We start from the raw sequence: 27,095 nt of genomic DNA on the forward strand, positions 1-27,095 counted from the left end.
GGGCAATCCTACTTCCGTAGTGATACTGCCTCGGAAACCCAAGGAGGGGTCGCTATGAGTCGGGGCCGACTCGACGGCAAACAACAACAACAACGTATTAAATATTAGACAAAATAAACAAATATTAGACAAACTATTAGACTAAATAAATAAATAAATATGAGACAAAATGTCATATTGTCACATTGGTTCTTTTCCTATCTATGATGTTTTATCTTGGAGAACCCATGGCATTATTAAATGCCCCACAGATTTCTATCATATTAAAGGTCCATGCTGAAAAACGAGAAAGCGGCTAAAACTTGCGCAACTTTCACATGGGTAGTGTTTCTTCCTCCCACCTTTCACTATTCTAGCAATATATATGTCACCAGAAGATATTTACTATAGTAAAAACCTTGGCCACCTTCCTGTTTTCTTTTGAGCCAAACATAGGAATATGCCAAGTGACAGTAATAAATACTAGAGTATAAGGTCCCATTCCATGGCCTTGACCTGTATTTTTTTTTTTTTTTTTTCCATTCCAGTTATCATTCCAGATACCCATATTTTACAAATTCCAATCCATCCTGGGTTTGCTTCAGAGGTGTTCTGGTTACCTAGTACCACTCTAACAGAAATATACCACACATGGGATGGACTTATCAAACAGGAGTTTATTCTCTCACAATTTGGAGGTTTTAAGTCCAAGTTCAAAGTGCCAGGATCTAGGGCTGGGTGAAAGCCCCTCAACCTTAGGCTTCAGCTCTGCCTCTTGCTCCTGGCCCACTGATGCTAGAGGTATCTCTTCACTCAGGCAGCTACTGGCTGCTGAGGCTAATAAGCCCAAGGTCGACAAATAAAATGGCACAGTCCCGATGTTACCAAACCACACGTGACGCCATTAACTCAAGTCCATTTTAAGTCCCAAGGTCAGCAGAGCATGGCAGGCTACATGCAGGGTCCAAGTGTGCCATAAGCTAGAGACTATCCCCAAGGCTTCTCCTTTAGTACAGGAAGCAGACCACATCCCAAAGGCAGCTACTCAGCTGCTTGTGGCAGATTCCACCATGGAGTTGATTGCCAGTCTCATCATGGGGAATAACTACCACCAGCTGCCCAACCACTCAACCTGGCCCAGCCAAGTTGACATACAAATTTAACTACCACAAGAGGCCTTGACTGAACTGGTTCAAATTGGTTCACAGCCCTGGGATAACCCAAGGAAAGTATCAAAATGGAACTCAACCTGATAATTTTACAAGGCTAACTGCTCTCTTGACTGTCTAGATTTGTCTTAATTGATAAAATGATTCTTTAACTAATCATATGATCCAGCATGTATTTATTCAAGGATATGAACTGGCCTTGAAGATTATGGGGTATTGCATTATATCACCACAGGGATTATCACAGGGTTACACAGAAGCTGTAGTCTTTACTGACTTTTTAGTCTATTTCATTGCTAAGATTCAGCATTTAGAATACAAAGTCACCTGTCCTTCAGAATTTTGGTCTCTATTTTAAATCTAATCTTAAATAGGGTGATAATATTTGTACTTATTAAAATGACTAAACTTTTCTGTGTTTGCAGTTATGAACAACTTTTAGCTCTAAAGTCCTTGTACATACTGAGCAGAGAACATGGTGAGCAAATGTGACCCTGGTATTAAAATATTTTGTGTGAATGAAACTGGGTACTTTGAAGCAAACAGGGTACAAGGTTGTAAAAGTAACACACACTGAATATATCTACACAAATTTATCAAATAAATAAGCACCAAATACATCACCTTTCCTCCCCAACCCTTGTGCCTAAAACTACTAAAAACTGATCTTCTGATGCTTTTCTTCTCAATAAGCAGGATCACCATCTTCCTGGTTTCCTAGGTTCTCAACTTTAACTGATCTGTACGCAATTTGTTAACACCTTCCACCACCAATCATGGCCTAAGCCTGTCAATTACAACTCATCATTTTCTTAAATCACCTCTCCTTTGCACCATCATGGCCCTACCAAATCATCAATGTCTCTAACCAGAACTATTACTATATTATTATATTAACTATTATTATATTAGCATCCAACCTTTTAAGTTGCCCCTCATTTGATCATTGCTGTTAATATTATGCTTAATCTGTTCCCATCACTTTCTGGTTAAAAAATCTTCAGTAACTTCCAGCACACACACAATGTTTAAATTCCTCAGCGTAATCTTCAAACATTGCATTTTGTATTTCCCCTATCTCCCCTTATATCTTATTAAAATTTCTCACTAACCCACTCCTCCTCCACCACAAATACTAGACTATCTGTTCCACGTGTCATTTTTCAGAACACAACAATGATTCCACATCTAGCATTCAGTTCAACAACACAATGTTGTACCCTTTCCCTCCCTCACACTCTCTGTGCCACAGGCTCAATGGGGAAATACAGATAAACAGTCCTTTACAGATATATTCCTTATCTTGTACCAAACATAATCACAGTCAGATTACTATTAACATAAACACATGAACAAGCTAAACATAAATCAAAAAGAAGAGTCAGAAAGGAAGGGAAAGTAGAATTTTACCAGAAATTCATGTTAAGAGGATGATGGTATTTCAGCATTAAATTTAGCTATGACCTTTCTGGAGAGCAAAGTTCTCATGAGTTTCTCTATTTCATAGCATTTATCCCTTGGCACTGTAATCATCTGTGAATGTAGTAACTTAACTATGAAATGGAAGCAGAAAGGGATGGTCTCCTCTACCCCACAACATTCCCCACACTCTCTGGCATGTTGTAGGCACTCTTTAAATGCCCTGGAATAAAAAATAAGAAAAGAAAAGAAAAAACATAAGCAGCATATGTTTTCTAAGTAAAATTCCCACAAGTCAGATTCCCCAGTTACCATCTAGGACAACACTGTGCTAAAGGTGACTTCCCACTAGAAACAAGAAGCATTTTCCTAGTTAAATACTGGCACTCAGGCCTTCCTTAGAGTTAAATCCCCCAGTGTAATTTATAACCTGACATTCTGATTGATGAGTTATGGTTTTATTATTAGTGTGGTGCAGTATGATAACCTCTATTTCAATGGAAAAAGTACATCTCTGACCAGCAGGCAGGGATCTGGATTCTAGCCAAACACTGGTTTCAGTGCTCTACCTCACCCACAAGCCATACACACTCAGCAAGGAACTACTAGTCTACTCAGCCATAAACAGATAACTAGCCCTAAACAGATAACTCTCCTTGGTTAGAACAGTAAAAAAGCAGGCAGCACGCTTGAGTAAAAGTTCTTTGTTTTGTGTTGTTTCTGTATAACTACAATCTCTGATGGTTAGAAGTTGAAGGTGGCAAGAGCTTACTTTGGGGGCACATCATTAGGAATGACTAATCCCTAGAAAAGGACATCATGTTTGGTAAAGTAGGCCATCAAAAATGAGGGAAATCTTCGATGAGATGGACTGAGCCACAGCAATGGACTCAAATGTGCTGGTGATCATGACACAGCACGAGACAGCACTTCATTCTGCTACGCTCGAGTGCCATGAGTTAAAGCTGAGTCGATGACAACTAAGGATCATAGATTCTATTTATTTCTGGAAAGACTTTTTTTTTTTTTTTTTTAAATAAGACCACAATCCTTTTATTTTTTGAGATAATAGAAAATGGTTTGATATTCTCAAAGGTATTTCCACAGCCATTTATAACTCTTCAAGTGATAAAGCATGTTAATAATCTTGGATGTGCAAGTAATGTTTAAAATATTACATACACATGGCTTTTCTTATTCATTTATTTAAACAAGCAATAAGAGTAAATGGAAATGTGCAAAATTCCTCAGTCTTACTGCAGGAAATGCGGGGAAGGATCAACAAAATCCTGACAAGCAAAACTGAAATCAATCAGTATTGCACACAGTATAACTGAGACACAGAAAAAGCAAAATATGGAAATAACCCATAATACTTCTATATATGAGTTATGGGCAAAACTTTAAAATATTATCAAACAAAAAAATGTTTATGTTTTTCTGCATAAGCTATGCATATCACACCATGCATTTTATAAGTGCTCTAGTACACAGAATCCTTTCAGGCAAAGATTTTTTTTAAAAAAAAGGTTCATTACTATGAAAAACAATCATTATGAAGCTGATTTTTATTGGCAACCTAGCTGGCCAGGAAATAAGTGAGGTGGGTTTAGTGCTCTCCTTGTATGTAAAACCCTATTTGTTTTCATGTGCATCTTAACACATCACAGTTTGGTCTTAGATTTTTGTTTAGGTCAAAAAACTTTAAAAAATTGAAGAATATTTCAGTTTATGTGTACATATATCAGGACATGTGTGTGTTTATCTTTAAATAAAACTATACCTTTAAGTAATGTTAAAAAATAAAAGATCTTATATGTGCCAGTCTGTAGTTTTAGGAACCCACTTCAGAGGATCCTATGTCATTTGGACCTCCAACCTTACAAGAAGCTTTAATGCTGTCCAGTCATCTGAACTAAGAATCAGGAATAAAAAAGGATTTTATTTTCAAATGTGTTTTACCCAGTATAGTGTCACATTACCAGCCCCAAAGCACCTCAAAGCGCTAATTCCATGTTTCTAATTTAAACAACAAAGAAGCAATGATAGCGCAGGGTTAAGTGTTCCGCTGCTGAGGGGTCAGTGGTTTAAACCCCCAAGCTGCTTCATAGGAGAAAGGTGTGGCAGTCTGCTTCCATAAAGATTTACAGCCTTGGGTACCCTATGGCACAGTTCAACACTGTTCCACGGGATCATTATAAGTGTAACAACTTGACGGCAATTTTTTTTTTAAGTCAAACAATACTAACCAAATGACCCCAATAAATGTGTGAATATATCTAAATGACTTCAAATGACATTACTTTATATAGTTTTAATTGTTTCTATGTCTATAAAATATGTGTGCAGAGGTGAAAGAAAATTCTCAAAAAAAAATACAGAAATAAAAATTATACATTATCCTCCCACACACAAAAAAAAATAATAATAACATTTTGATAAGTTTCCCTCCTGTTATTATTCATTTGACTATTGTAGGTGACGGGAGCTCTGGTAGCATAGTGGCTAAGATACTTGCCTCCTAACCAGATGGCTGGCGGTTCAAACCCACCAGCCACTCCTCGGAAGGAAGGTTGGGCAATCCTACTTCCGTAGTGATACTGCCTTGGAAACCCAAGGAGGGGTCGCTATGAGTCGGGGCCGACTGGACAGCACATAACAACAACAACAACAACATTGTAGGTGACAGTACACGGTATTCTTAATTTTGTTTCCTGATTTGCCTCTCCACTCATCAAAAGTATTTTCCCATGTGCTTAAAAACTCTTCATTGCACAAATTTTAAATTTCCTTATCTTTCGTTGTTCCAAAGTAATATGCAAAATATTTCATTATCAGAAGTTAACCACAGTGTAGAGTCAGCAAACTCTGAAAAGCTATAATGCAATCAAGCTATCATAATTTAAATATTTATATAGCACCTATCACTGCTGGTTGACAAATGTTCTGGGTTAATATGAAAACAAAATAGAAACATTTCCTCTATAGGAAGGTTGAACATGTTTTGGCACTATGCATTTAGATGGAAATAGGATTTGTCAGACTTTTCAAAGACAAATAAAAGCTTTGAATTTTGCTTCAACAATCTAATGCTTTTGCTATATTTGAGCTTAAAATATCAAAGCAGCAACTACAAATACATCTTCATTTAAGAGGGAGAGTGTGGGAATGACACATAATTTATTTAAAAACACAAAGTACATTTATATAGCTAAATTTACAAAACCAAGTTATAGTCCACCAAATGTTATAACACTCTAACAATCTAATAACTTTTGAAGAGTTTGAGATAATTGATTAGAATTTATTTAAATTTATGGTGATCTGACAGCCTTCCTGAAAGTCAGGTTCACAATTTGTACATCTTCAGGAAGGCAAAGAAAACTGAAAGAAATAGTCATTCCAATCAGATTTTAAAAATAAGAAATGAAGATATATCTTCCCTATTATTAAAACCAAACCTGTTGTTGTTGAATAGATTCCAACTCACAGTGATCCCATCTGTTACAGAATAGAACTGATTTAAGGGTTTTCTTGGCTTTATAAAAGCAGAATGCCAGGTTTTTTTCCAAGGTGCTGCTGAGTATCAGGTTCAAACCAACAGCCTTTAGGTAAGCAATTAGCTCAAACTTTTTGTATGACCCAGGGACCTCCCTTAATAGTAGAAGCCTAAATCAAAGGGAAAACATTTATGGAACACCCTCTATCTTCAACAAGAAGACCAACCAAACACTACCTTCTTTTATGGTCCCACTTTTAATATGTATTTAGAATATAACCACTAACACTGCCACTTTAGTCTAATTCTCTATCACCTCTGGATTAATTCAATAGTCTTCTACCTGGTCTCACCTTCCATCGTAGCACTTATTCTCTTTCAAAATAGACAGCCTGAGAGATCCTGTTAAACATAAGTCTGATCACATCCTTTCTCTGCTCAAAACCTTTAAGGGCTTCCCATCCCATTCTGAACAAGTCTTGCAATGACCTCATACCCTATGTAATGAGCTGGCCTCTTCTCTTCCCCTCTCTGACATGTCCACTTATATCAGAGAAAATCGGAGGATATTCTATGAGTATGTTAGAGAAAAAGATAACTACCCCAAGCAGAACTTCTATATTAAACTCAGTGGTCGATGGAATGAATCTATATAGCACCCTTCTTCCCACTGAGGTCAACCCAAAATTACTTCCTTAGCCTAAACTAAAACTTCATTCAGTATGGGGAAGAAAAGCATTCTAAGGATTAGGGTCTACAGTAGGGCTCTGTGGATGCTGGTAAAAAGGGAACATCTTAAGGAATATTTTTGGAAATAATCACTCCCTTGTACTGAGGGCCATGTCTGACCAAGTGCTGCACTAGCTTCCTTACATCGATCATAAGTAGGACATCCCAGTTATTTGAAAATGATGGTGCAAGTAGTAAATAATAAGGAAAAAAGAGAAAGAAAGAAGAAAGGTATGTTTCTGGCAAATCTGCTGCAAAAGACCTCTTTTAAGTGCTGAAGAGCAAAGGTGTCTCTCTGAATACTAATAAGCACCTAAACCAAGGCATGGTGCTTCACTCATCACACATGCATGTGAAAGCTGGACAATGAATAAGGAAGACAGAAGAGTTGATGCTTTCGGGTTGTTGTCTTGGTGAAGAATACTGAAAGTACCATGGACTGCCACAAGAACTAATAAATCTGTCCTGGAAAAAATGCAGCCAGAGTGCTCCTTGGAAGTGAGAATGGCAGATTTGTCTCACCTACTTTGGTCATGTTGTCAGAAGGGACAACCCTGGAGAAGGATGATATATGCTTGGTAAAGTGGAAGGTCAATGAAAAAGGGGAAGGCCCTCAATGAGATGGATTTACACAGTGGCTACAACTATGGGCTCAGGTATAGCAAGGATTGTGAGGCTGGTACAGGACCATGCAGTATTTCATTCTGTTGTACATAGGGTCACTATGAGTCGGCGCCAACTCAATGGCACCTAACGATGTCTGGGGCTTTGCCATGAAAAATGAAACTGAGAATTCTGAAAATAATTTTGTTTTTGAAAACAAAACATGGGTTATAATGGCAACAGTAAACTAACTCATTGCCATTGAGTAGGATCTGACCCATAGCGACCCCTCCTTGGGTTTCCAAGGCAATATCACTACAGAAGTAGATTGCCCGAGTTTCCTTCTGAGGAGTGCCTGGTGGGTTTGAACTGCCAACCTTCTGGTTAGCAGTCACATGCCTTAGGCACCACACCACCAGAGCTCCCAATGGCAACAGCAGCAACTCTTAAAAGCACAACTCAAGTTTCTGTAACATTGGAATATATGACACATTATTGCAAAATAGATTCCCCAAAGCAGCAGCCATTTTTACAAAAATGCTCAAGCACTCCATTAATTTTCCAAAATGTCTCTCTTAATTCTTTTTTCACTCAGATCATTTTCTTCTGAAGCCATCCATGTCACCACCTATATCAGATTTATCTCCTCTGGTAGTGCAATGCCTAAGGCACTTGACTGCTAACCAGAAGGCTGGAGGTTCAAACCCACCAGCCACTCCTCAGAAGGAAGATGGGGCAATCTACTTCCATAGTGATAATGCCTCGGAAACCCAAGGAGGGGTCACTATGGGTCGGGGCCAACTCAATGGCACACAACAACAACTGTTAAGGAACTCTCGTGTCCCAGTGCCTAAGGCAGTTGACTGCTAACCAAAAGATTGGTGGTTCAAATCCACCAGCACCTCCCTGGAAGGAAGGTGGGGAAATCTACTCCATAAATATTTATCACCTCGGAAACCCAATGGGAGTCACTATGAGTCAGAAGCAACTCAATGGCAGTGAGTTTGGTTATTTATTATTATTATTATCATTATTAATTTATCTGGTTCTCCAGGCTCCTCATTTTCCTAAGGTTTTGGCTGTCGTTGAAGCAACTCTCTAATATCTAAAGTTAATGTTTTAATTAACTTCTGGGAAACATGCATCTTGCCCAAGACTTGTAATTCCACTTTGGTAATCAGTTTGCTTTGTTTTAAATTATATTTGCTGATATTTAGCCTACAACCTTCAATGACATGGACTTAATAGGCAGGAATACATATTATAGATTATAGATACTATTCTTGTTCAGTTTGGAGGGATGTTTGACGAGAGCGACTATCCATTCCCTCCATTAATTTAGCCTTCACAACTTTAAGAAACAAACAGAAAAAAAAACAAAAACAACCAACCAACCAAAAACACCAGTTACGGTCAAGTCAATTCTGACTCTTGGCAAATCCATGTGTTGCAGAGTAGAACTGTGCTCCGTAGGGTTTTCAAGGCAGAGACCTTCCAGAAGCAGATTTCTAGGCCTTTCTTCTGAGGCATCTCTGGGTGGGTTTGAACCACTAACCTCTAGGTAATTAGTCCAGCACTTATCCCTTTGCATGACCTAGGGATCCCCTAGGTTATAAATAAAACTAAACTCACTGCTGTCAAGTCAATTCTGACTCACAGTGACCCCCTTTGGGTTTCCAAGGTGGTAAATATTTATGGAAGTAGATTGCCCAGTCTTCCTTTCATGGAATAGCTGGCGGGTTTGAACTGCCAACCTTCTGTTTAGCAGTCAAATGCCTTAGGCACTATACCACCTGAGTTCCTTAAATTACAGATAAAGATCACTAAAGTTCAGAAACTTTAAGAAACTTGTGAACATAACAAAGCCTTGGTCTGTCTCAGTCCAGTTCATATATTCTTTCTCCTTAACATTTGGAGAGCAAGTTATTTTCATTTAGGCTGTATAACAGTCATATGAGGTTGGAAGAGAAACTACTAACCCTATTTTACAGACGAGGAAACTGATAATGCAGAGAGGTCAAGTAACTTCCCTGAGGTGTATTCAATAGGGAAAATAAAGTGAACAAAATTTATGAATGCCATAGGTTCAAGAATGGTGATCGCTGTGTATAGATGGATACATATACAGAAAGATAGAAATTGACATAATCTGTTTCCCCATGATACTGAGCTCCCTTGTCTAAGCCAAGCATTTTTTAAGTATCTGTTGAATCAGATTGCAAAAGCCAGAGATTCTTGTACAGATTTAGTAGACAGAATGTTGTAGCCAGTGTTTCTTAACTGGGGCACATGGAGTCCTCCTTAAGACTGTAGATTCCTGTATCCCACGCTACACTTAACTAAATCAGGTACACCTTAGTCTTAAAAGTGATATCTTTGCTCTTAAACACTTTAAAGAGATCTTTTGCAGCAGATTTGCCTGGTACAATATGTTGTTTGATTTCTTGACTGCCTTTTCCTTAAGTGTAGACTGTGGATACAAGTAAAATGAAATCCTTGACAACTTTAATCTTTTCTCCATTTATCATAACAGTGTTTATTGGTCCAGTTGTGAGAATTTTTGTTTTCTTGAAATTGAGGTCTAATCCATACTGAAGGCTGTGGTCTTTAATCTTCATCTAGTAATCTGCACTTTGATAGGTTTCCAGATGATGTTAACGGACACTAAAATTTGAGAATTACAGTATATAGCTCAAATTAGAAAATGCCAGGGAATGAGAAGGGCAGGCAATCTCCTCATAGTCCTGAGAAGCATCTAAAGGATGTCTATTAATCTATACAACTGAGGCATCAGAGGCATTAACTGTTGCAGTTCATGTGCAATCATTTGATTAACATAGCATTATAATTATAATTAAATTAGGTTAATTGCAACCCCTCCTTGGGTTTCCAAGGTGGTATCACTACGGAAGTAGATTGCCCAATTTTCCTTCAGAGGAGTGGCTAATGGGTTTGAACTACCAGGCTTAGGCACTATGCCACCAGAGCTCCTAATTATAATTGTTGTTGTTGTTGTTATGTGCCGTCGAGTCAGACCTGACTCATAGCGACCCCTCCTTAGGTTGCCAAGGCAGTATCACTATGGAAGTAGATTGCCCAACCATTATATAAGGTCAATTAACACCAGGGAAAAACTCAAGGAAGGCAGATGAAAATCTAGGCATATTAAAATACTTAGAATGTAACACATATTCAATATAAAACTCAAAGAGAGTCCTGTGATCTTAAATAAAATATACTTACTTTCTGGTATCTTTAATCAATTTGGGTCACATAGGGTTAAAAGTTCACACAAGACTGCCTGCCATTAGGGTACATTTATAAGGCAAAGTGATAAATGTGCTAAAGACCTAAACAATAAGAATCAATATCTTAGAGAGTAATGTATGTCAGTAGAGTTCATGAATAGCATTAATGATTTCTTACACAGACCATCATCTAAACATTTTTGGTCTAAGGACATATCCCAAGCCAGTACATGGCTAAAATTCTAGACTTCCTGTCCTCTCTGTCCAGTAGTAACTCTCTCAGGTTTTTCCACTTTTTCCAAATCATAAGGAGTTCTAGATTTTTAAGTGCACTGACATTAATTGTCTAAAAGGTCATATATGAAAAATAAATAGCCTGAGAAATTATTCATTTGAAATTGATCTGGTCTTCTCTATACAAACAAAGTATTATTGGTGTTGTTATTTGTCGTTGAGTTGGACCTGACTCAAAGTGACCCCTTCTTGGGTTTCAGAGGCAGTATCACTATGGAAGCAGATTGCCCAAACTTCCTTCAGAGGAGTGGCTGGTGTGTTCGAACTGCCAGCCTTTTGGTTAGCAGTCAAGTGCCTTAGGCATTATGCTACCAGAGCTCCTAAAATTTCTACTTATTTATTGTAGGTAGTTTCCACTTATGAATGCCACTATATTTTTCATATAATTTACTTTCTCAGTGTTCAGTTATATCTGTATCCAACACTTCCAACCTAATTCATTTAGGACTATTTAATTGCTTGCAGAAGTTCCACTGAAAACATTTAAAAGATCTAGTCACAGTTCTCCAAAGGGGCTGAGTCAATTCAATTATTATTGAAGTAAAAAAAAAAAGAAGAAAAGTGGGCAAAATGAAGCTACTGGGTTAGTAATTACAGTGCATTTTAGGTCGTGTTTATCTAGCAAAAACCAGTCACTAAGAGTAAAAACAGACAATATTCAAAATGGCGCAGACACACTGTTAGCTCCCTCTTGCCAAATAAAAACATAGTGAAAGATTTTACATCTGACGTTTTTATAAAAATGTGAGATAAATTCAGAAATGGCTTGTTTACAACAATATATTGATTATCCAAAAATATGAATTAATTTATAACTAACTTCACAGTTTGTAATTCTAGAAACAATATTCAAAGAAATCTCTAATTCAGAAAGTTATCTGCAATGGCCATAGTTCTAAAAAAAAAAAATCTACCTGAGACCATGTAACATTCACAGACTAAAAGAAATTTGTCACTATAAAATAAAATTGGAAATAACTTTCTTTATTAAACCCTGTACTTTTAGTTTATCTAAGTATCTAGTTTATCAAACATTTATAATTTCTAGTTTATGATAATGTCTACCATAATCAAATGAGATATCACTGATTTCAGTGAGAAGATATGACAACATTTCCATTTAGTACTAAAACTGTAAAAACAAAACGTTTTCATTTGACTTCTAATTTACCACTTTAACAAGTCAAATACTATAGAAAAAGTAGGTGTGCCAAAGAGAAATGACTGGATAATCTAAAATTTGTTATTTCAATAAAAGCTTATAAACTTGTTTTTTAGTTCATTTGACCCTGAAATTATGTTACCAGACTTTTAGATTATTTAGCATGATTAAACCAGGAGAGCTCTGGTGGCCTAGTGCTTAAGGCATTTGACAGCTAACCAGAAGGCTGGTACTTCAAACCCACCAGCCATTCCTCAGAAGGAAGACTGGACAATCTACTTCTAAAGAGATACTGCCTCAGAAATCCAAGGAGGGTTACTATGAGTCAAATGGACTTGACGTCAGTGAATTTAGTCTTTGGTTTGCAGTTGGATGACATTCTATATAAGCCAACCTCACAAAATCATCCCTGGAAACAACCAGCTCTTATTTAGATTATTTTCTAAGTGATACATGAAAATCTATGTCTCTCACTATTTGTATTCTCAAATATAAAGAAAAATAACTTTCTTTGTTTTAAAAAAGGGAAATTCATAAGTCATAATAATTATAAAAGTATATTTTATAATTAAACACATGTAAAAGATAAACTAGAAATACTACTTACATCAGGCTTCTCAAGAAACATAGCTATTCAATAAGACTCTCAAACAAGAATACAGATTAATCAATTGTAAAATGCCTGTTTTTGAAGATCCCATCAGCTCTTTATAGAAAGCAATGAGGGTAAATAAAGTCAAGGTTTATCGTTTCTTGTTTTACTACTTAATCATAAAAATGACTAGACTTTTAACTTTTCTAAAAAAGTATCCTAATTTCAGAGATTTTTTTGTAAAGTTTATATGCAATGATCTGAGTGGTAACTTTGGTTACCACCAAAGTTGAGAGTGAGTTAAAATAGCTGAGACTTATGCTGAATATGGGTTCTTCCTATCACTTAGGGCACAGGTAAATTCAGAACTTTATGTGCAAAGTGAACATGCAAAAAAAAGTAATAAATATAAAATACAGAAACCAAGTATTAATAACTTGTAGACTCGTTAACAGAGCATCCCTTTTCTTTTCTCTTCTCTATAGAAGATAACTTAAATCAACTTAAAAGAGCTCTTTAAGGTGCCATTGAGCTCCAAACCAAGAGGTCAGTGGTTCGAACCCACCAGCTACAGGAGAAAGATGAGGCAGTCTGCTTCAATAAAGATTTACAATCTTGGAAACCCGATGGGGGTCACGGTGAGTCAGAATCTATCTACTTGATGGCAGTGGGTTTTTGGGTTTTAAATCAACTTAATCGCTAGACCAAACTGCAGGACAGCATAAGTATTTCAGGTTAAAACTCAAGTTTTTCTTTCCCACTAATTTACCTTACAATAGGTGAGGCAATGTTTATGGCTGAGAAATGAGGCAAAGAAGTTTGATTACTTTTCTAACAAAGTAGCCATGATCTGAATCTGACTTCTTTAAGTTCCAGAGCCTAGAAAGCAAATTCCTAATGCAGCAGAGGCAGGTCAACAGACTCTGAATGTTTCTGAGAGACTGTTTCTGAAGCAGGATCTCAAAATACTAAATCCCAAACAAGTGGGTGTCTTATATCACAAGGAGAAACACTTCCTCCTCAGGCGTATTATCTCAGACTTCAAGCTTTCATACGACAGGTTTATTTTAGTGGATTATATGCAGAGAGAAGGAAACACTTGCCAGAGACACAGCATAAATATTTAGTTATTTACACTTACTTCAGAAGATGGAAAAATTTTATTAAAACCCTATTAAATCAAAACCACAAGTTTCTTGCATAAAATTATTTCAATATTCTGACAAGGTTCTGTAAGGGATATAAGGGCATTCCTTAAAATTTTAAGCACACTTTGGAGGGAAGATTCCATTAGGTAAAATGAACATGAAAATAAGCTATATTTCTATATACGTATATGTCCAAAAAAAAAAAAAGACAGACTGGAGGAAAAAAAAAAATTAACAAGACCAACTTCTAAATTCATTTAAAATTACTTCAAAATTAGCCAGGGTAAATGACTAGTTAAATTCCAATACAAACTCTTTTTGTATGCCATGATTCTCTATCCTAACCAAGAGTGAACTTGAGTCAACATTATTTTATTTTAGACAAATGTACTTTATTATACACAATGATTCTGTTGTTTTTTGTTTTTTCATATTATTTCCTAAATGATACATGAAAATCTATGTTCCTCCCTATTTTTTATTCTCAAGCGCAAAGAAAAACAATGTTTTGCTTTAAAAAAGGGAAATTCACAAGACAAATAACTCCGTAGACATCATACACAGATACTCAAAATAAATGCACCCTTTAAAAAATTATTCTACATATCTACATATAAAGGAACTTTTGTGGCATAGTGGATAAGGCATTTGGATGCTAACCAGAAGGTCAGTGGTTCAAACCCACCAGCTGCTTCACAGAAGGAAGATGGAGCCATTGACTAGATAGCAGTTGAGTTTTTTATATCTACATATAAAAGGAACAAGCCATATATTAAAAAGTAAGAATAATCTCATTAATTCTCCATGTAATACTGGAGCTACATCTCAAGCGTAATCAACAGTATTTGTAGAGATGAGATGAAAGAAAGGAAGCATTTTTAAAGTTACTGTGTTTTCCATCTGCACATTTTCCTGAGTTAATCTGCAGTTTGCAATCAAGAAGAGACACAAAGGTCATTTAACATTAAGCCTCAATTTAGAAATTCCATACTATCTGAATCTCTAACCCTCTCTACATAAAATGGAGACATTTTCATCTTGTATCCCTGATACTGGTGTTTACCCAACACATGGTGAGAAGTCATGAATCTTTTATAGATGCTGTTATAATTTTTATCCATTAAAGCTACTAGTAGGTTTGTAACTTTAGTTTTCTAAGTTACAAAAATAATGACCTGCACTGTAAACATAAGCAGTTTCATTTCTAAAGAGACATTAGATAACCCAATTACAGACTAACCACCGTGAACGTGTGTTCACATTGGCTGCATAAGCAATCCCTGTTACATACAAATCAGACTGAAAGGCAAATTCATAATTAACTAGTAATCTTCATACTATATCATGAATTAGGTTAATATAAAGGTTCCTTTTTGAAGACCTTGTTAAATTTCCCCTCCAATTAATCATATTTTAAAATACATGCAATAATGTAAAAGGAAGGATAAAAAAAAGACTTGCCAACTATTAATGGTATGAAAATAACCTATCAAGATTACATATGAAATTTGAAAGATTATATATTAAATTCTATCATTACATCTACACAGCTTTCCCTTTAGAGCTAAAGAGGTGACATTAGTATTCTAGTGTATTATCTCTTTAAAAATACATAGCTGCATTGTCCAATATTGTAGCCATTGTTCTTGTTGTTATGTGCTGTCAAGTTGGACCCGACTCATAGAGATCCCTCCTTGGGTTTCTGAGGTGGTATTACTACGGAAGTAGATTGCCCAACCTGTCCTCTGAGGAGTGGCTAGTGGGTTTGAACCATCAGCCTTCTGGTTAGCAGTCAAGTGCCTTAGGCACTACGCTACCAAAGCTGCTTTATAGCCATTAGCCACATGTATATTGAGTACTTGAAATGTGTCTAGACCAAACTGAGATGTGCTATAAGTATGAAATAATCCACTGCCATCAAGTCTATTTCAACTCATAGCAGCCCTATAGGACAAAGTTAAACTGCCCCATTGGGTTTTGAAGGCTATAAATCTTTATGGAAGAGACTGCTTCATCTTTCTCCTGCGGAGTGGCCAATAGGTTTGAACCAACCACCTTTGCGTTAGCAGCCCAATGCTTTAATCACAGTGTCATCAGAGCTCCTTAAGTATAAAATGTACACTAGATATTTAGACTTAATTAAAAAAATAGATAAAACAAAACAACAAAATGCAAAATGCTTCAGTGATTTTTTTTTTGTGTTAATCATGTTAACATGATATAATGGGTTAAATAGAGCGCATTAATATTATGAATTTTACCTGTTTCTTTTTACTTTTGCTATGCAGCTACTATGAAATATAAAATTTAATATATGGCTCTTGTTATATTTCTATGGGGTAGCACTTATGTGTAGTGTATACAGGACTGTTTTCATCAAAGCCACTGGGTGACACTATTTCTCCACTACACTGATACAACCAAAGCAATTTCCTGGCAGGGAAAAAACAGACACATACAGACACACACACACACACACACACACACACACACTGATCAACCACCCCCAACCCCCAAAAAATGTGTCCATTAAACTACTCTTAGGATAAAACAAAACAAAAAAAAATTAACACAGTGGTCAGAAATTATATTGTGATGTTAGTAAGACTGTCTATACTTGAAAACTTTAATAATAATCCATGGATTCCTCAATACTAAACACAGTTTTAATAAGATCAAATGGGCAGTGATTGTTTAGTTTGTGACTTTTCTCACACAGAATCCCATGTTCTAAATGGTAACGTTCTTTACCACCTCCTCTAATATTACATGGGGTTTACATTTTACTGGATAAAAGAACTATGCAAAATGATTTAGATGATCAAAAGTAATACTACTGTTTTTGCTAACAAGTACATTACTGATTTATACATTATTTGCACCTTGAATTTTCAAATTCTGAAAATTTTTAAATAGATTTATTGAAAAATGAAAAACAATATTTAAACCACCATTTAATATTCTGTTTAATGAGACAGACTCTACAAATTAGACTTTACAATGCAATTAACATTCATTTATGGAACAAAGTCCAGAATAATACAATTCAGAGGCTGCCTAGTACTATTTGATGACAAGAAATTTCATTGTAAGGGCTCTACAAAGTGTTGTGTTATCTGTACATCTGATGGGCATTACTCAATCTTCTAATTCTGAATGAAAATTCAGAGTTGGCTCAAAGTGTAAAATCACAATGATATCCAGGCTTAAAATTACCAGTGTGACTCCTTTCCTACTCTGCTGCCCCAGCAGCATATTCAAGCCCAAGAGAGCACTGGATAAAAGCCAACATCTTGCCTCAGTCTGTCTTCATACATTTAGCAATCTCTCTCTCAGTCTCCTACTCTCTAAAATCAGATTAATACTATTCTCCTTGCTGCAGCCTGGTACAGAATTAAGCATCTGAAGATATGGTTACAACAAGCTCAAACACCAAACCAAACTCACTGCCTTCGAGTTGGACCTGACTCATAGCCACCCCTCCTTAGGTTTCCCAGGCAGTGTCACTACAGAAGTAGATAGCCCAACCTGCCTTCTGAGGAGTGGCTGGTGGGTTTGAACCGCCAGCCTTCTGGTGAGCAGTCAAATGCCTTAAGCACTATGCTACCAGAGCTTTACTTGTAGCCATAAACTACCCCAAGATATGGAAACAAATAAGAAATTATTATATCGAAGTATTGCATGTTCTGAATTCTATATTCTACCTCTATTTCAGAATGCCCTATAAACTTAACTTCCATTTGTAAGACAAAAGTTCTCCATATCTTTAAAACGTAAAGCTGCTCAACATCCAAACCATTTATGTTTGACCATTTTGTGTTAAGAGCCTTATGAAATTTATAGATTTTCTCCTTCCTCATAAAAATGAAGAAATGAAATTTTGCATTTAATTTCAGAGAACAGATAAATGGGGCCTGGATCCAGGTTAAAAACCTGCTCTAAGATATTATCTGCATTCCTTCAACTATTATCCAAGAAATTATTTACATAATTTACTATGATTTCCCCTTTTCTTGTGTTGATGTCTCATTACCCTAACTAGTCCCTAAGCTCTGGAAAGACAGGCACTTTGTCATATTTATCATTGTGTAATTTGTATGATTTTTTAGCACAAGGGCTAATGCACAGATGAAACATGTTCATTTGACATTTCATGTGTTGACTAACCAAAGGCCTTTATCAATAATATGAACTAAGGGTAGCATCTTCTTCTAAAACAGTACTATACATTTATGATGAACATGTGGGGCCAACTAATATTTTTAACAATTATTATCAAGTAGATCTGCTGAACTACAACTCATGTATATCCTTAAGACTTTTCCCCAATGACGAAACCCGTGTATTTTGTCAACAACAATCCAAACATATTCTTGTTTTCAAGTTGCACAGTTTGCAAAGGTAGCTTTACTCAAAAAACTAAGAAAAAAATACTAGCAATAGTAAAAGTATACACATATAAGTAATTACTAAAAGGATTTAAATTTCTATGTAAAGGAAATTACGTTAATTTCAATATTAACATATTATGTACATTAGGTACATATGTACATTACGTATATTAACTTTGAACTATTAACATAGTTATGTACAAAATATGGGGATTTCTGGACCTTCTGGGGTTCATTTTGAATTATTTGATAGAAGGTCATTAAACACACACAGAAAATAAACATAAAATGGGTTGTAAATATATTTGAGTTTCTTGTAAAGAAGATAAATTTATAAATATAAAAATAAATGATGAAGACTCCATGGAGCAGTAGACACGTGGCAATTAAGTAAACAATTTACCATAAACATGTAGGGTTCTGCATAATTTCACAAAGCTAAAACAACTTTCACCATGGCCCAAAGCAAAAGTACTTCACCATCACGAAATCTCTTAGGATGCTATGTTATAAAAGCATTGCATTGATTAGGTTCCTACATTCATGAAGTTATATCTCACAACCACAATGCTTTCTTAAAAATAAAACTCCTAACCAAAACCCAAAATAAACTTATTGTACTAATACACTAAAAAACAGAAGTTTTCAATGATGTCTCCAAAGACTCTATTGGGTTACTTACACAAAACCATGTTAATTGAAACTCAATGTATTATATATAGGAATATTTCCAATTTTGAGGTTTATAAATACACTACCCCAATATAATAAATGAGAAATTATATTATTTAATTTAGAAGCAGACTTAAATTTTGTAAAGCTTTTATTCAGCTACAGTCTTAAAGGGAGCATTTTTGGAGCTATAATTCCTAATGGAGTACAACAAATTCACACAAATGTCACTACAGACATAATGAATGTTTTTTCATGCCAGTGTCACTCACCCTTGCCTGCCTGCACCCCCTCCCCCCAAGGCTTTTCAAAATGTATTTCATACACAGAGTCACTGTTCTGGTTGTTTATTTAATTAACATGACAGCCCAGCATACACAGCATTTCTTTCAGTTCTTCAGTTTTAACTTTTTACACTTTAGACTCAATACAGAAAGAATAAGATTACTGTTTTGACTCCTCCAACCTCTATAAATTTATATAGATTCACTGACTATTTCTGTCAGTTAAAACAGTTTTTCACTATGCATTAAATATTTGTATTCACAAAGTAAAATCCCAATTTTGTCCCCACCAAAAATGTATCTTCACATATGTATATATATACATATATATGTATGTATGTATGTATTCATTGCCTCACCTTTCCCAAGGGATACAAAAATCTTGTTTTTCCTATTTTAGTATTTTCATAAGCTGACATTAATTAATTTTAATTCTGTCACCACACCATAAATAATCAATATTGCTGTCTGTATCACTATAAACTGAGTAATACTACTGAGCTGTGATAGAAGTTAGTTTAAACAACCATGTTTGTTTCTAAAATGTACTCATTTGAGAAATACGTTATATTGAAACATACATAAGAGTTTAAACAATAATACAGTCTATATTTCTATACTTCTGTATTTTGTATCTGTACTACATTAGCAAGCAAGCTATAATTTTTATCAAACATATTACAAAGTCACATCCCATGTCTATCATAAAAGACCATACTCACTGCTCCTATTTCTGTTTTATTGTCATTGTTTTTTGTTGTCATTGTTGTTTTGTTTGTTTGTATTTTGCTTGAACTTATCTTTCTGACATCAGTGATGAAAACTTGATTCTAATTTTGATAACCAGTCTCCAGATTATATTAAATTCCTATAAAAATGCCTCCATTCTTTGTTAAAGAGTTTTAATTGAGTGCTTAGGGAAATATTCATGGGGAATAATTTTACTTTTAAAATTACATAATGTAAAACATGTATTTGCATATTTTTAACTGATACTGTATCCATCACAAAAAGTTTCCTCATTAAGTGCCAACAAATACATTAATGGAGCAGGACCTATGCTTTCTAATTATTTTATGTGAAACTATACACAAGATATTGATTAAAACATGTAACTAAAGTTTGGAATCATTCAAAAATGAATGTAGAAAGAGGTCACAATAATTAGAGGTTCAAAGAACAGTGTTCTTTGTTGTGTAAAGGGAAGAGAAAGACATCTCCTCAAATATGATTACAAAATGTTAAAAGTTTCTAGTTAAAATTTTCTGTTTGCAAAATAACATTAATATCATGCAAAATATCTAATAATTCAAGAAATTCTAGGTAGTTCTGTGTGTGTATTCTAGTGCTTGGTAGTACAGTGGTAACTTGAGGGAGACATAATTCCTCTCAGATGTGAATGTTCACTTAGAAAAGACACAATATACCTTCATGGACACTTGCCTTCTTAACATTACCAACCAAAAAAGTGCAGTGATATGTTCATGCACAAAATGATCCTTAGCCAGAGAACACTGAGCTGGCAGGACTAAGCAAACAGCCACTCAGATGTTGTGAACTTTGTTCTTTATCGAGAGTAAAGATATCTTCACTTGCATTCTATATACATCCAGTATCTGATTGATTCTGTAATACACTACACCTATTTCTTTCTTTCTTTGAAGTCATCTTTACCACTTGTAATGAAAACTTAAATACGCAATATTAAATCTGTAGACTTAATTATGATTCTCTAAGGAGCTCTGGTAGCGTAGTGCCTAAGGCATTTGAGTATTAATCAGAAGGCTGGTGGTTCAAACCCACCAGCCACTCCTCAGAAGTCAGGTTGAGCAATCTACTTCTGTAGTGATAAGGCCTTGGAAACCCAAGGAGGGGTCACTATAAGTGGGGTTTGACTTGAAGGCAGTAGGTTGTTTGGTTTTTTTTTCTCCTTTTTTTTTTTTTTTCTTTTTTAAGGAAAGGGGGAAGGGCAGAGCAAAACAGTCTGATAGTTTGCCTTGTGAGAATTTTATCATATATTCTCCTTGCCCCCTTAGAATTGTGAACCATTGAAGACAAAGAGTATATAAGCAAGTGGCCACTTCCATTCATATGCATAATACTGAAATTCTCTCACCTTTAAAGGACATGATGAGCAAAGTTCAGATAAATTGAACCTCAAGAGGACTTTGCCAGACTCTCTGTGCTTTATGAGAGTAGACTTTCTCACATGTACCCCCCCTCCCCAGAAAAGTACTTATAGCCACTTGGCACTCAGGGAGCATTATTTACTTGTTTTATAATTATTTTGATTATTGATGTCATAAAGTATGCAGATGACGATGGTACACTTTGCACCCTTAATCAAAAGTTTGTTTCCTTCTAATAAAACAGATAAGCTATTTATTATGTCACTCCTGAACTTTTCACACAGTTAGCCTTACGTATATTATCCTATCCTATAAAATACTATTTTCCTAGTTCCCACTGTTCCCTGCAACTCAACAATTACACGCAACAACTTTAATGACTCATACATAAAACTAAAGTGACACACACTCACCGAAATACAACTATGAATTTTCACCACTAATCACCACAAAACATTTTAAAAAGTGCAATGCTCAGTTATTTTCTTATAGCAGTTCATAGATTATTCAAATTCTCCATTTATTAATTCAAACCAGAGAAAATCAATGAATAAAAATCTGTGAGTTAATTAACAATGCAGGTTAATTCACATAAACATTTAATCTTAAATCCATCCTTAATTCTTTAATTTCTAAATGTCAATATGAAATATCAGAAATTTAATTTCAGTGGCTAAATTAAATTAGTTTAGAGTCAAATTATTTATTATTAAATCATGGAAATAGAATTTTTCCTTAGAAATTATAGTTCAATTTTGAAATAAACACATCACCTTTCTCTATAAATTAAAGCATGTGTTCTAATCATTTAAACTATAATTATTTTAATTTAAAAGACATTCATGTAAATATAAAAAGAAATTAAAATGTATTTCCTCCTTAACTTGTGACCCTTAAGTAGATATTTTATTATGATGATTTCTAAATTTCTACCAAAAGTAAGCACAGTCAATGGCATGTTTTCTCCTGCACACATGGAATAAGCTTAAACCCAAGAAATACTTGTTTTATCCAAACAAAAGCTAAATAAGTATATTTGTTTTAAAATAAACACAGAGCCTATGATGCTGTCATCCATTCTGCTAAATAATGTCAAACAACCACAGATCTGTGTAATCAAGTCCATTTCAGAAACAAACTAGCCACCCACAACATATGGTGATTGTGATTCCTTACAAATACCTCAATGATTTTCTACAGAATAAAATGGGGGGGGGAGGGCTTACTATTATCTTAAAATGTTCTTTTATTCCATAAAGTTGTCAAAATCTTAGGAGAGATAAGCATAAATTTAAAGGGAAATGTGTAAATTTCCACTTGCTTTGCATAACCACCTCTCTACCCACTCTCATCAAGTGTCAAGTTAGCTCATGTTGTGGAGAGGTGAACACTTGTTAGCCTTTCAGATACAATTTGTATTTACAATTGGGATTTCTTTTATAGCCTCTATAGCAATTATGTGGGAAAAAGATGTGACAGACTACTTTCATAAAGATTCACAGCTTGGAAGCCCTATGGGGCAGCACTACTCTGTCCTATAAGGTCACCACTAGTTGGAATGGACACAACAGCAGTAGGTTTTGGTTGGTTGAGGGCAGAGCAACCATATTCCATCATCTTAAAACACTTAATGATAATAAAGGTATTCTCCCCCACCAAATATATATATATATATATATATATATATAATTATTATTATTTTTTTTTCTAAACTTCATTCACAACAACTTAATTCCAGGTTCCGACTCGATGGCACATAAGAACAGCAACAACCTCCTCCTTTCTGAAAGAGATACATCACCAGCAATTTTAAAAATATTCTCCTCAACCCTGAATCACCTGTATAAATGCATTTGAATTTCCAAAACTCCACTTACGAATGTACATACTCAAAGACATTTTTTTTCATTTGCCACTAATTGCATAGATCCCATGATTTTCACAACTTCTAAAGTTCAGAAATAAGGATTATGATATCAAGCACACTAGCATGTAATAACATATGCTCCCAAATTACATTTAAAAACAAACTGGAAATCATCAGACACGGTATCTTCAAGTAAGACTTACTGCAAAATTCAAAAGTGTATATTCATACCTCACCTCCAGGATGCCTTGTTTTGCTCTAGAATTTTTTTTTTTTTCTGATTTTTACAAACGTTTACCTGTCACTTTATGAGAAAAAATATATATAAAAAGAAAAAGAAATCTAGTGAATCCACGAACTGAAAATCACCCACTGCTAAAGCCTTAACCTATTTCTAAAACTTTTGCTATAGGAGGAGGAAAGTGTGAGAGTAGTTAAAGTGCAGGGAAGTCATACACACCAGGTGTATCAGATCTAAAAAGTTGGCCCAGCTGTGAATGAGCCTGAAAATCCCATCTAGTTTGTTATTTATTCTTGTTTCTGTTGTTCAGGTTATAAAATACTGTGTGAGAGGGTAAGAAAACCCCGCTAGTTTCCTACTAAGTCTAAAGTGTCACCACTTTTCTAGGCTATCTTCCTTTTAGCTTCCAGCGCTTGGATTACCTCCACTCTGCGCGGATTTCCAAGTGTTTCAAGTTTTCCCGAGAGGCTAGAGAGGAACTGCCACTGCTTACCTGTTCCCTCGGTATGCAGGGTAGGGAGGTCCTCCGATGGGACTTGCTGCTGCAGCCGGACATCTCGGCGGACACCACGGAGCTGGATCGCCTCCTCCTCTTAACCACTGGGGTGTCTTCCTTGGTCCCAGCAATCAGCTGGGACCCAAAAGGCTCCCTCGGAGCCGCCCCCGCCGACTGCGGCAAGATTTGCTCCACGTACCTGGCCAGGAGGATCCCCAGCACGCCAGCCAAGTACGCCAGGTAAGGTCTCCAGGAGACCTTGAACCTCTCTAAGGAAATGAGGGACACGGTCCTGACCGCGCTAGTCAAGGCGATCATGAGGACGCCCAGCCTCAGCCTCAGCACCAGCCATGTCGCTGCAGCCAAACAGCTGAGCACCACCCCCGCGGCGGGGAGCGAGAGTAAGTGATCCTCCCCGACTCCCAGCCCAATCTGGACAAGCGCTTCCCCCCCGCAGCAGGCTGCCAGCAGCGCAACGGCCAGAGGCAGGCGCACCCCGGCGCGCAGGAGGTACAAGCCCATCCAGAAGAAGGCACACAGGAGACTGAAGAGCAGCACCGAGGGCTGCAGCCAGGGGCTGAGCGGCGCACCGCCCCCGGTTGCACCTCCCCGAGGTCCTGGGAAGACGCCCCCTTCTGCTCCCGGGGCCGTTTCCTCTGCCACCGCCACCTCACTACTCGGCTCCAGGTCACAGCCGATTTCCCCGCGGACCAACCTCACCAGCAGCGCCAAAAGAAAGGATAGAGAGCCGGCGCACAGAGCCGAGGAAAGTTTCCGGGAGCGCCGGAGCGGCTGCAACACCAGGTCTCCCCAGCAGCGGCTGCAGCCAGAGTCCCGCGGCGACGTGGGGTCGACACAACAGTGGCAGTCTGGGCCGGGCGCCGGGGCTTGATTCACTCCACTGCGGCCGGGCTTATCCCTGACTCGGGCTGCCTCGCCGGGCACTGCCATGGTGTGCCCTTTTCACGGACTCCCCAAGGACTCCCCGACGCCCCCAACCCGATACGCACGCACACACACACACACACGCTCTTCCCAATCTCACCCTCTGAATCCCTCCTCTCCAGCCGCGACAGTCACTGAAAGTTTCAGCTTTCGAATAACTACTGGAGAATACTAGATGCTCCAAAAGAGACTCCTTCAAGTTAAAAGCTAGCACAGGCTAAAACAATCAGGCTCTCCCATGTACTCTCTTTGTAAAGCTTTTTAAAAATTCTCTGCTCCACCTCCACCCCAAATTTTTGCCCTCTACGGTCTCTTCCTACTTCAGGATATTAAAAATTGTCCACTGCATCCAGCGCATGGTGGCCGCAGGCGCTGGAGGAGTCGGGGGCGCTGGGAGAGCTGGGGGCCATCCCGGGCGCAGCTCGGCGCTGCGCTCCTGCGCGCCGGGCCCGCTGCAGAAGGAGGTCCCCCGTCTCTCCTTCCAGCAGTTCTTTCTCTGTCACTCTTTCTTTCTCCTCCGCGGATCCTCCCCAGCGCGGCTCCAGGACGCGTGCCGCCATTCCCCAGGACTGAACGCAAAGCCTCCCCCGCGTCTGTAGGTCCACTTCATGGCAAAGGTCAGAAAAGGGACTGAGAAATAATCCAGAAGTTGCCAAGTCCGGTTAGAAAGAGACACAGTCCGAGGCCGGAGCGGATACTGCAGAAGGTTGGAGGGAGGGAGAGAAAGAGAGCAAGCGAGAGAACTGAAGAGGAAGGGAGGGTGAAGGAAAAGGGAGGGTGAGAAAGAGTGAGATTTGCTCCCCCCCACACACACACACTTCTTTTTGGTGCAAGGTTGGTGGTGATTTGCAGTTTTACAGAGGGAAAGAGAGTGGAGTTGACTGCTTAAAACTAAATAAAAGGGCAGGCCACTGGCGTGATCGACAATTCCGCTTTCTTTCTTTCTTTAAGGCAACTCCCTAGGAAAGCTCTCTCAGTCGAGCTCCCGCCCCCTCCCCCGGAGGAGGCGCTGCTCTCAGCTCCACTGCTCCTTTTCCCGGAGCGCGGCCCGCACCAGGAGCAGACTGGACAAGGGGCGGTCGCGGCCAGTCCTACGCCCAGCTCGCCGCAGCCTAGGGTCGCGGGGGTCTGCGGGTAGCCCTCGAACTAGCTTCGTAGGATTTTAGAGGAAAACAAAATGTGTTTGACTACCTGGCAGGGACTGGGAGCCTACACACTTCCTACTGTCATTAGAATGACAGCCACATCTACTGTCTGAGTGATTCTAAGATGCTTATAGGTTCTCCAGTCAAATACAACAGCAAAGCAGTTTTAAGTGGCATTGTAATGTTTTGGATGCTCCTGCTGGAAGGTCTCTTTTCAAAAGAGAACCCAAGTACTTCCTGTTGATCCAAACCTCACTAAATTATCTAGATCACAACAGCATTATTAATGAGAAAAGGGAGGGAGCCATCGTTTTTTTTTTTTTTTATCTTGTTTGTAACTTTTTAAAAATACAGTTTATGAGTGTTAGTCAACGGTTGATGTAATTACGTTGGATGAAGTGACTATAGATTTAAGAAAATTTACAAAGTTAAAACCACAGTCATGAAAGTAATACAAAAGATTGTCTCAAGGGAGAGGTGAAAATAGGTGGGTTAGCGCTGGGAAAGTTCTTAGAAGGCAGGCTATGGCTCTGTCTTCAATGAAGAAAGCTTATGAGGAAAATAAAATGGGAATCCAAGTTATTAATGAATACAGGATACACTGTTCATGTGCTGTATCAGTGGAGTGTTGGAGAAATAAAGAGAAAATTTTAGAACAAACTTTTTTGCTGGCAGATTTGAAGAATAATTCATTATCTGTTTTTTTTTTAAAAAAAAATCTTTTTTAAAAACGTCCATTAATGTTCCCTGGGAGTGAATTTCTTTTTCATACGTAGAACAAGAATGTGACTATCTACTTTTTTCCACTTTTAAAATACACAACTACCTTAGATGTCATTTGTCCTAACAAATAATAATTATCCAATTCTGTCTTCATTATCATAACATTTCAGGTTAAAATGTGTTTATAAGCTAGAGTATTTGGATAGAAGTCCTTCAATGAGCCACTGTATTTTGTGTGTAGAGATGAAACAACATAAAGAAAACCCAAAAGGAGATATAACCCTCTACAGCTTCCAACACATCCTGTTCCTATGGGACAGAATAGAATGGCCTGAGGGTTTCCAATGCTGTAAATCTTTA

General features: G+C 37.3%; 1 protein-coding gene across 1 annotated transcript in view; it reads right to left on the minus strand.

Annotated features, from left to right (window-relative positions):
* PDE3A (phosphodiesterase 3A) overlaps window positions 1–24,873 on the minus strand; it is a 406,437-nt gene extending 381,564 nt beyond the window's left edge. Inside the window, exon 1 of the mRNA XM_007946790.2 lies at window positions 23,920–24,873. Coding sequence (XP_007944981.1) covers window positions 23,920–24,873 — 954 coding nt within the window. The remainder of the gene's footprint in view (window positions 1–23,919) is intronic.
* Window positions 24,874–27,095: the final 2,222 nt, after the last annotated feature.

The sequence above is a fragment of the Orycteropus afer genome, unplaced genomic scaffold (genome assembly GCF_000298275.1).
Source record: "Orycteropus afer afer isolate SDZICR_OR568_19922 unplaced genomic scaffold, OryAfe1.0 scaffold00171, whole genome shotgun sequence".
Classification (NCBI taxonomy): Eukaryota; Metazoa; Chordata; class Mammalia; order Tubulidentata; family Orycteropodidae; genus Orycteropus; species Orycteropus afer.